Below are 15185 nucleotides of genomic sequence, written 5' to 3' on the forward strand. Positions count from 1 at the left end.
TATAGGCAGAAGTTGGTTTATGTGTTTATTCATCTATTTGTCCAGTGAATGCTTATGGACTGCCTAAGTAACTGTGATTTAAGACAAAAAGTGAAAAATCAAAAAGAGAGATATATGGACAAAACATTGATGGAAATAAAAACCCCACTGCTTTAAGTGTTCATGGCAAGGGACTTAGGGATTTCTTACCTAAGCTCCTGTGAAATTATGATAATCCCTCAATTCTTTCACCAGGCCAGATCAAAGTGATCTGCGGAGTTCATGTACCTTTGCCGTGTTGGTACACAGCTAAGGGTAAGTGCACTATTTGGAAGTATAGCCGAGAATGAAGAAATTATCAAGGTCAATGCCCAAGCTACTAGCTCTCAGAGATCTCTCTCTCTCTCTCTGCACATGTCATTGTAGTTAAGATTAAATGCTTTTGCCATTTCTAGCCAAATTTGAAATTTGGTAGAAATGGTATAAAGATGGGTTTGATGAAAATTTAGCCAACCTTGTTTAACTCGAAAATCAGGATCCTTTGACTTGAGTTAAAAAGGTGTGTGTGTGTGTGTGTGTGTGTGTGTGTGTGTGTGTGTGTGCATACATGGAGAATTGGGGGACGTAAAGTCTTGCAGTTTCTATGAAAATGTGGATGAAGGTTCTGAGCCTGTGTAGTGCACCAATTCTCTACCTTCCAAGCAGCTTAATCCAAGGACACTGTACGACTAAATCCGTGTGCGTGTGTACGTGTTTGCGTGCATGTGCATGTGTGCATGCGCTTTCTTCAGACACAAGGTGCCGTACTTCTCTCACAGAAGAAACTGAGGTAGTCAAGTACAGTGTCATTGATAAAGGGCTTTACTCTATGTTCTGTAGGTCTAATGCCTTAGGTTGACTGTATTTCTGATTCAAATACACTTATTCTCACAAGATTTTAGAATTTAGTTATGACAAACCCATTCCACTAAATTTCTTTTCTTTTTCCTTCCTTCTTCTTCTTCTTTTTTTTTTTTTTTTAAAGATTTATTTGTCAGAGAGAGAGAGAGCAGAAGCAGGGGGAGTGGCAGGCAGAGGGAGAAGCAGGCTTCCCGCTGAGCAGGGAGCCCCATGCGGGGCTCGATCCCAGGACCCTGGGATCATGATCTGAGCTGAAGGCAGTCGCTTAACGACTGAGCCACCCAGGTGCCCCTCTTTCCTTCCTTCTTCTCTTTCTTTCCTTCCTCTCTATCTTGTTTTTCTTTCTTTCCTCTCTCCCCCCTCCCTCTTTTTCTTTTTTATTTATAAAACTTTGCCAATATGGGCATTAGGAAGGTAGGCAATGGATGTTATCTAAAGTAACATAAAGTAGGATCAAATTAGTTAAGAAAGACAGTGTGAAGATTAATTTAGTAATTTCTATCTTTTCTCTACTTTATTATTATTCAGATATTTAATCCAGAAGTTGTTTGGGAAGCTAAATTATCTAGGTAATTATTTTGGTACTAAATAATCTAGGCAATTATTTTGGTACTCTACTGTATTTATTATGTAAATACAGTCACCAAGTGAAACATTAAGTTTACCAAAAAAATGTACAGAATATATACATTGCAAAAATGATTATTGAATATATTCAATCAATTCATGTAGATAAACACACTATGTGCTACTGGGGCATACACAAGAAAGCAAAGGACAATCAGAAATTTCTGGACTTCTATAAAGTACTTATCTTTTGTCTAAAAATCAAAATTTTAATTTGCTTTCAATACTTTTAAAAGGCTATACCCAATTTGAATATAAAGTGAAGAAAATCTTTATCTCAAATTTTTCTTAGTACTTTGCCATCTATTTGAGAAATGAATTTCAAAAGACTATGTTTACTGTTATAATAAAAATATTTATTATAAAAATGGTTACATCTCTCTGTACATAGAGAAAAAAACACAACTTATACATCAATAACTTAAGTGGGCCTGAACATTCAGTATCCATCTGCTAGAATCCTAAAGCTCTTCCATAGATTTCACAAATACCAGTGTAGACTATTTCTATTTTATAGAACTCAATTTGCAGTTTATGTTATTGTGATATTAACGTTTCTTCTCTAGTATTTTAAAGATAGTTCACAGTGTTGGGGTTAATTACTTAATCAACTGCTTTAAATCTTTGGTAAATACAAGTATTTACATGCAAAATGTTTAAGTTCAGTAAAAACTAAAAAGTCAAATAACCTATTGCAAATAGTTTTGTGTAATCTATAAATGCATGAGCCAGAGTCCCACCATCAAGAAAAGCCACCCTCTAGGACTTCTCATGATAGAGTCTGACATCCACAACAAATCATTTGAGGCCTCTATGGCCATGACCAGAAGCACCACAATTCTAGGCCACAACAAAATTAAACACGAATGTTAAATTCAACAGATACAAACAGTACTGATTCTTTTACAACGCAGAAAATTCTAGCTTTTTTCTCTATCCTGGTTGACACATCAATTTGACATGGATGAGTTTATTATCTCATAAAAGCCCATTATCTCGCAAAAGTGAGAGAACCATTTAAAGAAGCCATTCTGTTTTGAAAGACATCAATTCATCCTCTTGCCAGTAATTTATCTATGAAAATATAGATCATTTCTTGAAATAATTTGTAGGGGAAAAAGCAAGATGCCTGCCCTCTGTTTCCTTCCTACCCTGCTTCCTTCCTTCCTCCTTTCCTTCCTCCCTTCCTCCCTCCCTCCCTCCCTTCCTTCTATGAGAGTTATGTACTAGACAGGCCTGTCAACCTGCCTATTATACTTGAAGTCCCCCAAAGTTCCATATGCATTACAACTCTCATTTATCAGCCCTCAGTCTCAATGATTCAGATGAAAGCCTCCTGGCATGAAAACCTCTTACTCCCAGGCTATTTGTTAAAAATGTCCCAAGAAGTCTTTAAATTCTAATGTTCTCGAGCCATTTGATAATTAGGAATCATTTTTAATGTTAATGCAGGAGTGTATATAATTACACATATATCAAAAATGTATCTTTTTAAGCCTAGAAAGGGGATGCCATCATTGGATTACCACCATTGCAGGGGAGAGAACAGCCCCTCCTACTGATTTAGCTTCTGAATGCATGATTTCTTTCCCTAACATCGGTTTTTCCAATCTACCATCTCATTTATAAACAAAGCAAGGTGAGAGATAGTTTTGGCTATCTTCTCCCCCTCCAACCGCCAACATCCTGAATTCAGTGCCTATTTTAAAACTCACCCAAGACTAGGCAGGCACCTGGCAGTAAGTGTTCACTTATGACATGAAGTGTGAACAGGAAAGCAGCATAATGAAGATACAGTATTTATCAGAAGAGGCTTTGTTCTGAGTTTCTACACTGGCCCAATGCCTTGGCTGCAACTTTGAATAAAACGTTTTGACTCATTCCTCCTCATTCAAATAACATACAAAGTAAATGTTATTTAGTCACCAGCTTTTCCTCCCTAGAGCACACAGAAATATAGGAAATGTACCTTTACATACATTTCTAATGACATAGCGCAAACTAAGCCCCACCCCTTTGATGGCAGGGAAATATTGGCATATTGACACTTGATACGCAATAAATACCAATATCTTATGCCATCAACCGCAGGCCTAAAATATCAGTCTGTTGCAAGTGCTAGCTTATATCTTCATTTTGCTCGCATTCCCATCCTTGTTGATACAGACACGGCAAACCGAGGCTTTCCATGGATTTGATATAAGCTCGTATGTTATGCTAAGTTAAAGAATAACGCCCGCATTACACTTTCCTGGGTCAGAGAAACGGGCTTCGTTCCTCTTTGCACCACTGTTCCGATCAAGGAGTTTTTGTTGCTTTTGTTTGTTTTTGAGGAAACAAGAGTTCACACGCAACCATGCAGGAAGCAGCCCTGGCGTAGACCCACTTTGATCCCGTAAAGTGTCCCGATTGTCCCTCTTCATAGAGCCACTTTCCTCTTTGCCAGGTTCTTTGGTTCCTTGCTTGGGATACACCAGTCGTCAGCTTCGATGCTCATCTGATAATGTTTGAAGGCTGATTTGTTAAAGACTGGGAGTTTTTCTACAGACTCTGAAGATAAAGCCTGCACGAAGAGAGGAGAAGAAAAATCAACTCAAAGAAATTACTCATGGCATGATTTGTACATGAAGTGATTATTCAAAATAAATCCAGAGGTAAGTATTCAAACATTCAAATATGTTCCTTTAATTGAGTCAGTTAATAAGAGCACACCATAGCCCATAGTATGCTAGGCAGTATATAAAAGAAAAGTAAAAAACAAATATTATTTCTACCCTCTAGGGGCTAAAATAGCACATATACAATTATAACTTGGGGAACAGAATTTGTCTTCAATATTTACACCTGTCCCTTGTTCAGATATTGCTGATGTGACAGAACTGAATAGCAAAGCTATTCTTTCTTTACAAAATCCTTTGCCTCTGTGATAAAGAGTCCTAATCTGATACTATTAATTTATTAAAATCTGATACTATACATCTATCATCTCTTAATCTTTCCCAGTACTTGGAAAACTTCTGTTCATTTAAGAAATGAATACATTAACTATTTTCAGATAGTCAAAGGCCTCTCGGCAAATAATTCCCTTGCACAAAATGGGAGCCTACAAGCTTAATGTTTTAGTGACTAATATCTGTAAATACATTTTCAGTCAAAAGAGCTGGAAAACAATTAACAAATCAGGACAGTGACCTTAACAAATAAATTGAGGCTTTATCAGAAATAGAAAAAACATGTACGAACTTTTAAAGTTTAATCAGGAAATGCCAGACATCCTACTGACAGCCTGTGAGCACTTAGCTTTTCCTTCCCTGGATTTCTAATAAGGTCAGCTTAAGGTCTTGAGTATCTTGGTATCTGTTGTTTTCTAGGCTGGCACATTATTAGCATGTATTTCCCACGAGTTTAAGTAAAACCAAGGTACAGCTAGCTACTCTCACAGATGCCAAAAGGCATTGGTTTAAAAAATTCACATGAGGATCTCCTCACTTGGAAACTAATGTGCATCTTGAGAAACAATTTTGCTTCACTTGAAGCAGGTAGCTTGGCCCCACTTCTAACTGGTAAGTTACCATATTAAATATTATATAGTACAACTACATATACCAAACAGAAAATACAATGACTTATGGTTGTTATTTGCATTAACTCAGTTTGAGGTATTCACTGTGGACCATGGAACTCAGGGCCATAAAAACAACATTGCTTTCAGAAATATTGTTTCAGGGCGCCTGGGTGGCTCAGTCGGTTGGGTGTCCGACTCTCAATTTCAGTTCAGGTCATGATCTCAGGCTCATGAGATCGAGCCCCGAGTCAGGCTCCACACTCAGTGGGGAGTCCACTTCAGATTCTTTCTCTCCCTCTCTTTCTGTCCCTTCCCCTGCTTGCACTCACTCTCTCTTTCTCTCTCTCAAATACACAAATAAATAAAATCTTAAAAAAAAATAGAAATATGATTGTTTCTACTGAATTAAAAGGATACCTTTAAGTAGATGATGGCGTCTGTTCCATATCCTGACATAGAGTAGAGATTCAGATCTCCTTGAAAGTACTTGGCATAGAGACGAGAAATTGGCAAGCCATAACCAAAACCAGCCTAGAGGGAAAAGATCAGTTATTGGCAAAGCAATGGACATGCTCATTGAAATATAAAACATAGGAAGCAGTTATTATCCTCCCTGCTACTGACGTTCTAGAACCCAGATAAGTATTTTCTACTTCCAATCTGAGACCTCTTGTGAATTGTTTCACCGTCTTCAGCTTGCTTTCTCATGCTTTCTTCTATTCCCCATGCCCAATTTAACTAAATTGACTAACTTGCCTAAATACTTCCTTGTAATCCTTGCTTTACATTTAGAACTAGGGGGCTGGGATGAACTTAGCCATTTAATTGGTCTTACCAAAGGAGCATTCCGGGAATTATCCATCACAGGCGTTGGTGCAGTGGAGTATGTGTAACTAAAGAGGCGGTCAATGATCCTCAGGGGAACGCCACCTCCTCTGTCCGAAATCTTAAATAAACAAACAAACCAAAGCTATGCATTAAAAACAAGGCGCATTTGTCTATCTAAAAATGTTTTTCATTTATTTAAAAGTCACCCAGTGTATATGACTTTGATCTGTGGCTCAAAGCAGAGCACTTTATGATTATTGACACTTTTTTAGTTCTCTCAAGAGAGACTCAAAAGAACAACAGAGAATGGTTACCTTAATTGTAAGATCTTCTTTTCCCAAGACAACAGTCACTTCAATTGGTGTAAGGGAAGGCCAATTTTCCTGGTGTTCAACTGTTGCTCTCATCGCATTCTAAAGAAATCAAAACCATACAGAATTCAATGGCAGAAGAATGAGAAACAATAAATAACAGTTTTTTATGTTTAAAATAAAAGCAGCACAGAGGGTAATTCAAAGTTCCTATTTTTTTTTTTAAGTTAGTAGTAAAATAGCTCTGTAAATAGCCATTTATGAATGTGTCATGCAGGATGTATAATGAAAAATATTCATTTACCATGTAACATAGCTCCTGGGAGTAATGTCTGATGGAAAAACAATTCTGCTAGTTGTCAAGTTCTTATTTGTAAGCTTAATTTAAATGTAGAAATTGGTTTTTATAGTCCATTTCCTGGCTCTCTCTTTTCTGTCTTTCCATTACATTTTACATCCAAGCACCAAAGACTATTACATAACAAATGAACAGGGAATCATTGAACCAATTTATTGGCTTTTATAAAACTTGCTGGGAAAGGTTGTTACTATTTAAAAGGATAGTAAATAATTCTAAATTAAATTTCAATTTGCATTTGATTATCATCTTAACTTTTACCAGTGATGGCAAAAAACTCTAGGAGTTGGACCATTCAATTTAAAAATAAATGAAATCAATGAAAAAAGTATCTTTTGTCCTTTTACAGAGAAGAAACTCAAACAAGTTTGCAGACAACTGGATGAATCTCATACAGATAAAGTTTTGGTTTATGTCACCCATTTTCCTCTCTAACCTTCTTGTGGTACATTATCTGCTTTCTGGTTTCTATACGATACTAAATTCTAATCATCAGCTGAAGTAAAAGAAAATAGATCAGATGTCTGTAGTACAATCAATACCTCATTGCACTAACATTAGAATAAGGTAGGAAACAGTAAGTTCTGAGAAAAGCTAAATCAGAATTAGTGGCAAATTTCACTTTTTTTAGGTTTCCTCCTCCAGGAGTCCAGGAGACTCTTGGAAAGCATCACAAAGCTTCAGGTGTTTTTTTCTATCTTTTTTGGTGTAAGTACAGTTTTAGTTCGGTCTTAGAACCCGGGGCAGGATTTGATACTTGGTACCTGGCTACCCCAGACCAGTAACATTCACATCCTTGGTGAGCTTGTTAGAAATGCAAATTCTCAGAGGTACAGAATCAAAATCTCTGGGCCAGAGCCTAAGAATCTGTGTTTTAAGAAGCCCTCCAGGTGATTCCAATGCATACTAAAGTCTGAGAATCACTGTCCTATAGTCTTGCTATGGAAAGTGTGGAGTGTGGACCGGCAGGAGCACCTGCCAGCTTATTACGAATTCTAAACCCCACCCTAGTCCCACTGAATCAGAATTTTAACAAAATCCCAGATGACTCACATGCACATTAAAGTGGGTTATGGAGGGAACTGACCTCCTTCTGAGTATATTCTAGACTCAGGTTGGAACTCTGCCTGCCACCTGCAGTAGCTCTGGACCTGAACGTCTGGATTCAGAGCTGGACCATCCTGCTGGGGTGTAACAAGGCCCCATTCACTGCAGCATTCACCCCCCTGACCTTCCTTAACAAATGCATGAATGACTAGTGCTTTGTTGGACACTTGAAAAAAATAATAAGGACAGGGAGCACAAAGGCATCGTAAATCATACTGCGCATTCTCCAATATGTGTGGATGCTCTCATGAACTGCATGTGCCCTTTCCAACACTAACTGTACCTTCTTTCTCTTAGGAGCCCTGAAGCATGTCTGGGAGAAGACAGTGAGGCTCCCACTTAGTGGGAAGCGATAAAGGAAATAAAAAGGTAACCTGTGAATTAAAAACAAAACAAAATTGCAATTATTTTTGAAGTGTCATACCTTGAATAGTTCAAAGAGCATATGATGAAGGTGAGAAGGTACATACACAATGTGAATTGGTTGGCCTGGCGATTTTCCTAGAAAAAAATTAAACTCATTTAGAACTGGTAAACAAGTATTTCATTAAAACAAACTTCCGTATCTATTTGATTAATAGAGACCCCTTATTCCCAAGATTAGAATACTCCCCATCTTCCCTTACTCTGAAATTCTACCCCAGAACCTTCCCTCTTAAACAGTAAACACAACTGGCTTATTTTCAAAATACTGTTACAGCTGCTGCCTTGTGCTCTATGATTAATTTTTGCATTTCTCTACAAATGTATAAGGTCAGATGAAATGTGTGACAAGGGTGCTATAAATTAGATTATGTGGATTATTTGTTTCGTACTGGGCTATTTCAGAGTTAAAATCATACATTTTAAGAAAGAAAAAAAATTCATGTATCCATAGTATAATACCGAAATTAATGTTAGCTATAATTTTCATATTTTATGGGAAAATAACACATTTGATTATTCTTGATTTTTATCAGCCAAACATTAAATCTTACAGGCTAAATATGCTTACATTTCACTGAGAGGCGAAAGAAAACAGAGAAACAAAAACCTCATAACACTGTTTGAGAAGAAAAATAAAAGTATTATTCTTTGGTGTCCCAGGCCTTGGCAAAGTTTGAATCAGAAAACAGAAGGTCTGGCACAATTCCCTCTTTATTTTATCAAACAGTTCAAGCAGTTTATCTATACATATTATGCAACAATGCTGTTAATGCTTAGAGATATTTTTCAATCTTTATTTGTATTCCTATTTTTAAATTAGCAATTGATTACATGTACATATCCCCAGTCCATGAGTTGGGGTACTTTAATTTGAGCAACTTAATTTTAACTGTCCTGCTCTGAGAAGCACTATGGGATAAGATAAAAACAGTGCCTTGCATTCATCATAATATCACTTCAAAGTGGGAAGACCCTCTCTTTTCAGGTACCCTGGAGCTGAAGCCACTGAAGTATGCTCTGCTTCCAAAACAGTGGTGCCTACTTACAGTGCAATTAAATATTTATTTTGTAGTTTAAAAACATTTTTAAAAGAACATTTAACATGAGATCTACCTTCTTAAATATCTAAGTGTACAATATAGTATTATTAACTGTAGGCATGATGTTGTACAGCAGATTTCTAGAACTTATTCATCTTGCATAACTGAAATTTTATATCCATTAAGTAGCAACTCCCCATGTACCCCAGCTCCCAGCCTCTGGCAACCACCATTCTACTTTCTGCCTCTCTGAATTTAACTATTTTACATACTTCAGATGAGTGGCATCACACAGTATTTGTCCCACGACTGGCTTATTTCTTTACAGTACAATTTAAAGTGTTTTTGTTTCTAGGTCTTATGAGTAACTTTGCCACGAGGATATTCCTGCTACCAAGTGGTTCCTCCTACTTCTGGCTTCCCTGACCCCATATTCTGCAATAAGCTATTTTTCTTTGATCTAAGACTGGAACTAGGTTGCTACTCTAAATCTTAAATTACTTGCTCAAACCATTCTTCTTTATGAATCATCATTAGTGACTGAATATGCTCAATTGGAACTTTCCAACTGAGATGAAGAGAACTTTGCCTTCAAAAAAGAAGTGTACAAATTCTAGGCAAGTTCAGAAGGGAGAAAAAGAACACAGAAGTTGCTTTGTATTTACAAGATGTAATCATACTGGGAGAACAGCGAATTTCCTGTAGATTAAAATACGTTTTATTTGTAGCTTACCATTCACTTGTGTGAGCTTTAATTCTGGAGATGTTAAATAATACTGGTCACAAAGCATCTTTGAACATTCAAAGGCATCTGAAATAGAAGGTTTTTTCACAATGATGAAATGAATTTATGCCAAGTAAAATTTTCATGTGATCTTCAGTGTGTGTACTACCCTTAAACTAGAATATTCATTAAAGTACAGGTTTATGTATATGAAAAAAATACCTCTTTAATATTTTATTGAAGAATTAAGATAGTGTTGAAGTTATAGCTGTGGCAATAGGAATATGCACACTTCAGAGACTGAACACAATATATAAGAATATGGCACATCAGCCATTACTGTTTGGATTTTTATAATTTTATTAATGATTTTATTAAACCCCTGACTCAAAAGCAAAGGACCTTCATGACAGTATTTATAAAAAATTTAAATAGAACATTCTGAATATAAATTTATTCACAAAGTCACCTCAACTATAGATAAGTCAATCATATAGTGTATATTTTCAATAAGGGAAATGCAGAAATCTAGAAATTACCTTGGACCACGGCTGCCACATCACAGTTTGGATCAATGCTTCCAATGTGAGTTGGGTTTCCTGTCTGTGAGTCACTAAATATAAGAACTGTTGAAAAATAAAAAAAAAAAGATGTTGTTATAAAAATCTGGATAATCATGATTAAAATTCTTCTTTCCTAGTCTTACAGGCAGAAACTATCAGTTGCTCTGAAAGAAAATGTTCAATTGTAGTTTTAACTGAGCTCCTGAATAATGAAACATCTGGGTGGGGTATGGCTTATATTCTACACCCTTCTCAGTATATCATGACCATGATGAGCTAACTTACTATGCTGGTTCATCAGCATCCGGGTAGAAATACGGTTCATGTAAAATCGATCCAAGAAATACTGAAGATTTTGATTGGTGACTGGGTCAACTGTACAGCCATCTTTATATTCTATGATTCCTTGTGCCATGGCCGGAATCACATTGTGGTGTCTATTTCGAACATTGATGAGAGTATCTACAAAACTAAGCCAAAACACATTTACAGTTACTGAAAGTTCAAGTAAGTTTCATTCACTCATATCCCTTAGATTACTTCAAAGAAGGCTAAAGCTTATTTTAAGTAACCATCTAAAGAAATCAAATGATAAAATGTTTGGATGAAGCTTTATTAAGGTTCTTACTTACAGATTCTTCAACTACAATAGAGGAGATAGTATCACAAACAGATTTTTTTTTCCTTCTAGTTAATGTAAAAATACCAGCTTTCTAACTGGTGAATTCATTCTGGGAATTCATTAAGCCTTCTCTTTAAAAAATAATAATTAAAAAATAATTAATATTAAAGAGAATTCTAGAGTGCCATTGTGGAAAAAAACCTTTAAGATTTCTTCTTGGATTTATAAAAATATTCTTCTTTCCTAGTCTTACAGGCAGAAACTATCGGTTACTCTGAAAGAAAATGTTCAATCGCCAGTGACAATGACATATATTAATATTATGTAATAGTAAATCCACCTGTGAATCTAATCATCAGACTAAATTTATAGTAAAAAATAGATTTCCTTAAAAATAAATAGTTCCCTGCACTTGTTCGTACTCAGCCTCATTTTCAATGCCATCATTCCTTATCACTTTTAAAAAACCAACAAGTCAAAACTTGTCATTTGTAAGGGGGAGGTTATTTTTTATTCAGAGTTGTAGCTCCTTTAATTTATGTCTAAAAAAAAATCTTCGGAGTATGTCTGGAAACAGTCAAGGTTTTAGAAACGTATTCTTATTTTTTTTAATTTTATTTTACTAGGTTATGCTAATCACTATACAATACATCATTAGTTTTTGATGTGGTGATCCACGATTCATTGTTTTCATGTAACACCCAGTGCTCCATGCGGTACGTGCCCCTCCCATTAGAAACATATTCTAATGCATAGAACTTACTCTGATAATGCTTTCTGGTCCTCTGGGCTTTTCTCATGGAATTCTACCAAATCCATCAGGCTCCGGATATACCTATAAAGTGACAGGTGTGCTTTAAGTTTTAAAGTTAAATAGTCAGATACAAGTGGCTAAATCATTTCAAAATGATTGCAAAAGAGAAAGTATTATGTTTAAAGTTAAAACTTTCCTTCAAGACACTTGGAAAACACTATATCTAAAAAAACCCCAAAAAACAAAAGAACAGTGAAGCTACGACTTTAACCCTCACCTTTCTAACTTAAAATTTATATTTCTTTAATCATTCCAGATCAGTAGTCAGTTTTTTGTTTTATTTGGCAAATGTTTTCTTTTTTTATAGCATTTAGAAATAACTTTTTAAGGAAGGCTTCCTATTTTTTCCTACTATATTCATTCATAGATGAGTAGAAGTCGTGAAAGCAGCAGTTAATACTATGGATGATGTGTTTCAGATTATAATTGCTTAATATGTGTTTCAGATTGTAAATGTTTAATAATATATATATTTATAATATGTATTTATAATATATATTTATATAACTATAATACTTATATATTGTATATTTATAATATATGTAATTATATAATATATATTTACAGTATTTTTAGTATGTATATATTTCTTAAATCAATAAACAAAAAGCTGTGTCATCAGTGGATTAGGGTGAGGCTCCGGTGTATATCTGCCTCAGTGTATACCCTGGTCCTATTCTCTAAAAATCTGTTCCTTTGGGTGATCTACCCTCTCCAAGCCTCATTATCCTTATCTGTAAAATGAGATGATAATAACTGACAATTATTAAGTGCTGGCTGTGTGCCAGATACTGTTTCAAGTACTTTTTTTAATGGATTAGCTCATGTAATTTCACTCACATAACCCTTTGAAGCATATAATTTATTTTCCTCAGTAACAGAGGGGGGAATTGAGGCATAGAGAATTTAAGATACTTGCCAAGAATTCCACAACTAGGAAGAGGCAGAGGCAGGATTTGAACCCAAAGCCTGCTGTTAATTGGTTTCTAAGTAACAAAGATTAGATCCTCTAAATGTAGTCCTTCTGTCTATTTCTAGGATAGCATTCCGTGTGCAATGTCAAATTCTGTCTTTTATTATTTAAAATACAATTACATTGTGAAAGTATGTACTTTTTCAAGGCAAGATGTCTGTAGCTTTATAAATCTCTTTATGATAACTTACCCTAAATTACTAGAAACATCTTTACATCTTTCAAAAATATTTACTGTTCAGCCCACCCGTTTTCCAATTATGATGCTAACGTATTATAAGAATTCATACTCAGATACTAGTCTTAAAAATAGAGACTGTTTCAGAATGATTCACCACTTACCAGCTTTTAACTAATTGCACTGAAGAAGTATTGACTAATCGATCAGGGAGGATATCAATTTCCTTCAGGATATTGGCTAGCCTCACAGGCAATTCTTGTCTCAAAAATGCAAAAGAAGTTCTTTCACACGCATTTTCTGAACCTGTAATAAATAACTTTTATTTAGCTTTGGGGAAAAAGTAGCTCTAAATGATACATTTGAATAGTATTAACTATCCAATATTGGACACACACACACATATCATAAAATTATAGTTTCACCCTCAGGTGGGTTACTATTTATAGTAAGAAGAAGTATCTCCTTCTTCATTGTCTTTTTCTTTACTTTCTTTTTTTTTTTAAATGACCAATATGAGAATTGTTTTCTTTTTTTGGAAGAGGATTCACTTCCATGAAGTCAAAATATCCCATAGCTCAGTCAACATCACAATGTCAACCTCACAACATTGTTCAGAAAGTTCTAGATATGAAATTGGAGGGATAAAAGGGTGGGTAGGAGTGATGATGTTTCCACATTAGTGATAAATAATACCACAACTAAATCCTTGAAATTTCCCTTATAAGATCACTGCAGAAAGTTTGTAAACAGTTTTGGCAGTAATGCAAATATATGGAAAACCATAATGGTAAAGAGACAAATCTGTTAGCAATGCAGAGATGAAGGTGGCTAAGGGATAAAATCTGAATTAATTTGAGGCTACTTTGTAACATTAGGAATCCTCCCCCAAAAGTATCATGCTGTGAAGGAGGGGATAAAGTTTTTTAAATCATTGTTAAGTAGTGACAGAAAGCAGTAAGTATTTTGACTGGAAGCTTTGGACGGTAAGATGAGCTCAAACCATCCAGTATCAGCGGGTCAGCAAGTGGCCTTGACCTGTAGGCACAAACTGTCAGAAATAAGGCAGATCTAGGAAAGGGCAAGGTGCACTGGCGTCGAGGCTCCAAGTTTCAGCAGAAGAGCAGACTCCAGTTATTTTAAGCAATGAGCTCTGCCCTCCCTGCACAAAGGCTGAAAGTTAAGGAAGCTCCCCAACCCCAGCACCCCCACCCGGCCCTACTTCCCAGCTCACCAAAGTCCAGGAGTTGCTTTATGGACAGCGGGGACGGGCTGTAGCGTGAAAAATGCTCCACCTCGCGGGGCACCAGGCCGGCGCTGCGCATCATGAAGCGGGCCGCCTTCATCTTGATGCCCACCCTGCCCGGCAAGCGCTGGGGCTGGCTTAAGGAACGAAGGCTGAGGAAAGCAGAACCTGGGACCGAGGAGGGGGCGGTGCGCGTCTGGGCAAGGAGGGCAGGTGGGCTGACTCGTGCCTGGCACCCGGCCTGGGCTGAGATTCTGGGGTGCTTCCGAGTGGAGGAGGCCGGCAGTAAGTGTGAGGAGCCGCGAGTGGCTAGAGACTCAAGTTCCCGTCTGGCCACCACCGGCCGCCTCCCGCCGCTTTATTTGTTTCCCCGCACGCTCCCCACCAACTCCAAAGGGGAGGAGTCACTGGGACTTGGAGACTCGTCCAGAACTGGGGCCGCGCCAATCAGCTCAGATAAAGAACTCTGGGCCCCGCCCCCCGGCGCGCGGTCCCGTCGGTGGAAAGACCTGGCACCACTGCCCGGGGCTGTGAGGAGAAAGGGGGAAGGGGGAAGGAGGAAGGTGAAGCGGACATCTGGAGGTACATGGGCTCAAGATTAGCCACTTGGAACAAGTCCCGGATCGCGTGGGCTGGGGGCCCGCCCAGACTCGTCCTTGTTTACAAGTGAGAGACAGTCTCAATGTCACGCATTCCTGACCAGAAACTATTTCCGAGAATCTGAGCTCCGAGATGTCATTGGTTCTTGCTCAGAGCGGGCTTTTACAGTAGCCAATCAGCTGCATTCAAAAGTATGAGCTTCTCTGCCATTGGACAGTGAGAGAAATAAATAGCCTAAAGAGTGCTTCTAGTCTTTTCTCCAGGAGCGAACAGTACAATTCAGGAGCTGAAAGTTCCTTTTGGCAAGACTTAGGCTTGAGTAAC

The 15185-nt window shown here is 37.1% G+C and overlaps 1 protein-coding gene across 1 annotated transcript; it reads right to left on the reverse strand.

Moving 5' to 3' along the window:
- Window positions 1-1836: 1836 nt before the first annotated feature.
- Window positions 1837-14587, reverse strand: PDK4 (pyruvate dehydrogenase kinase 4). The gene is made up of 11 exons (XM_027573484.2): window positions 14250-14587; window positions 13180-13321; window positions 11814-11885; window positions 10714-10898; window positions 10405-10491; window positions 9875-9952; window positions 8100-8176; window positions 6214-6312; window positions 5907-6017; window positions 5489-5602; window positions 1837-4069 (listed from the first exon to the last, which is right to left on the reverse strand). Exons 1-11 carry the CDS (start codon window positions 14359-14361, stop codon window positions 3926-3928), a joined length of 1221 nt encoding a protein of 406 aa, XP_027429285.1. The 5' UTR covers window positions 14362-14587; the 3' UTR covers window positions 1837-3925.
- Window positions 14588-15185: the final 598 nt, after the last annotated feature.

Source organism: Zalophus californianus, chromosome 12 (assembly GCF_009762305.2).
Source record: "Zalophus californianus isolate mZalCal1 chromosome 12, mZalCal1.pri.v2, whole genome shotgun sequence".
Taxonomy (NCBI): domain Eukaryota; kingdom Metazoa; phylum Chordata; class Mammalia; order Carnivora; family Otariidae; genus Zalophus; species Zalophus californianus.

Coding starts and splice junctions, on each gene's coding strand:
- PDK4 (XM_027573484.2), bottom strand. CDS start 14,361: ATGAAGGCGGCCCGCTTCATGATGCGCAGCGCCGGCCTGGTGCCCCGC. Junction 13,322..14,249: donor AAAGCAACTCCTGGACTTTG/GTGAGCTGGGAA, acceptor TATTTATTACAG/GTTCAGAAAATGCGTGTGAA. Junction 8,177..9,874: donor AAAGCTCACACAAGTGAATG/GTAAGCTACAAA, acceptor ATTTTTTTCTAG/GAAAATCGCCAGGCCAACCA.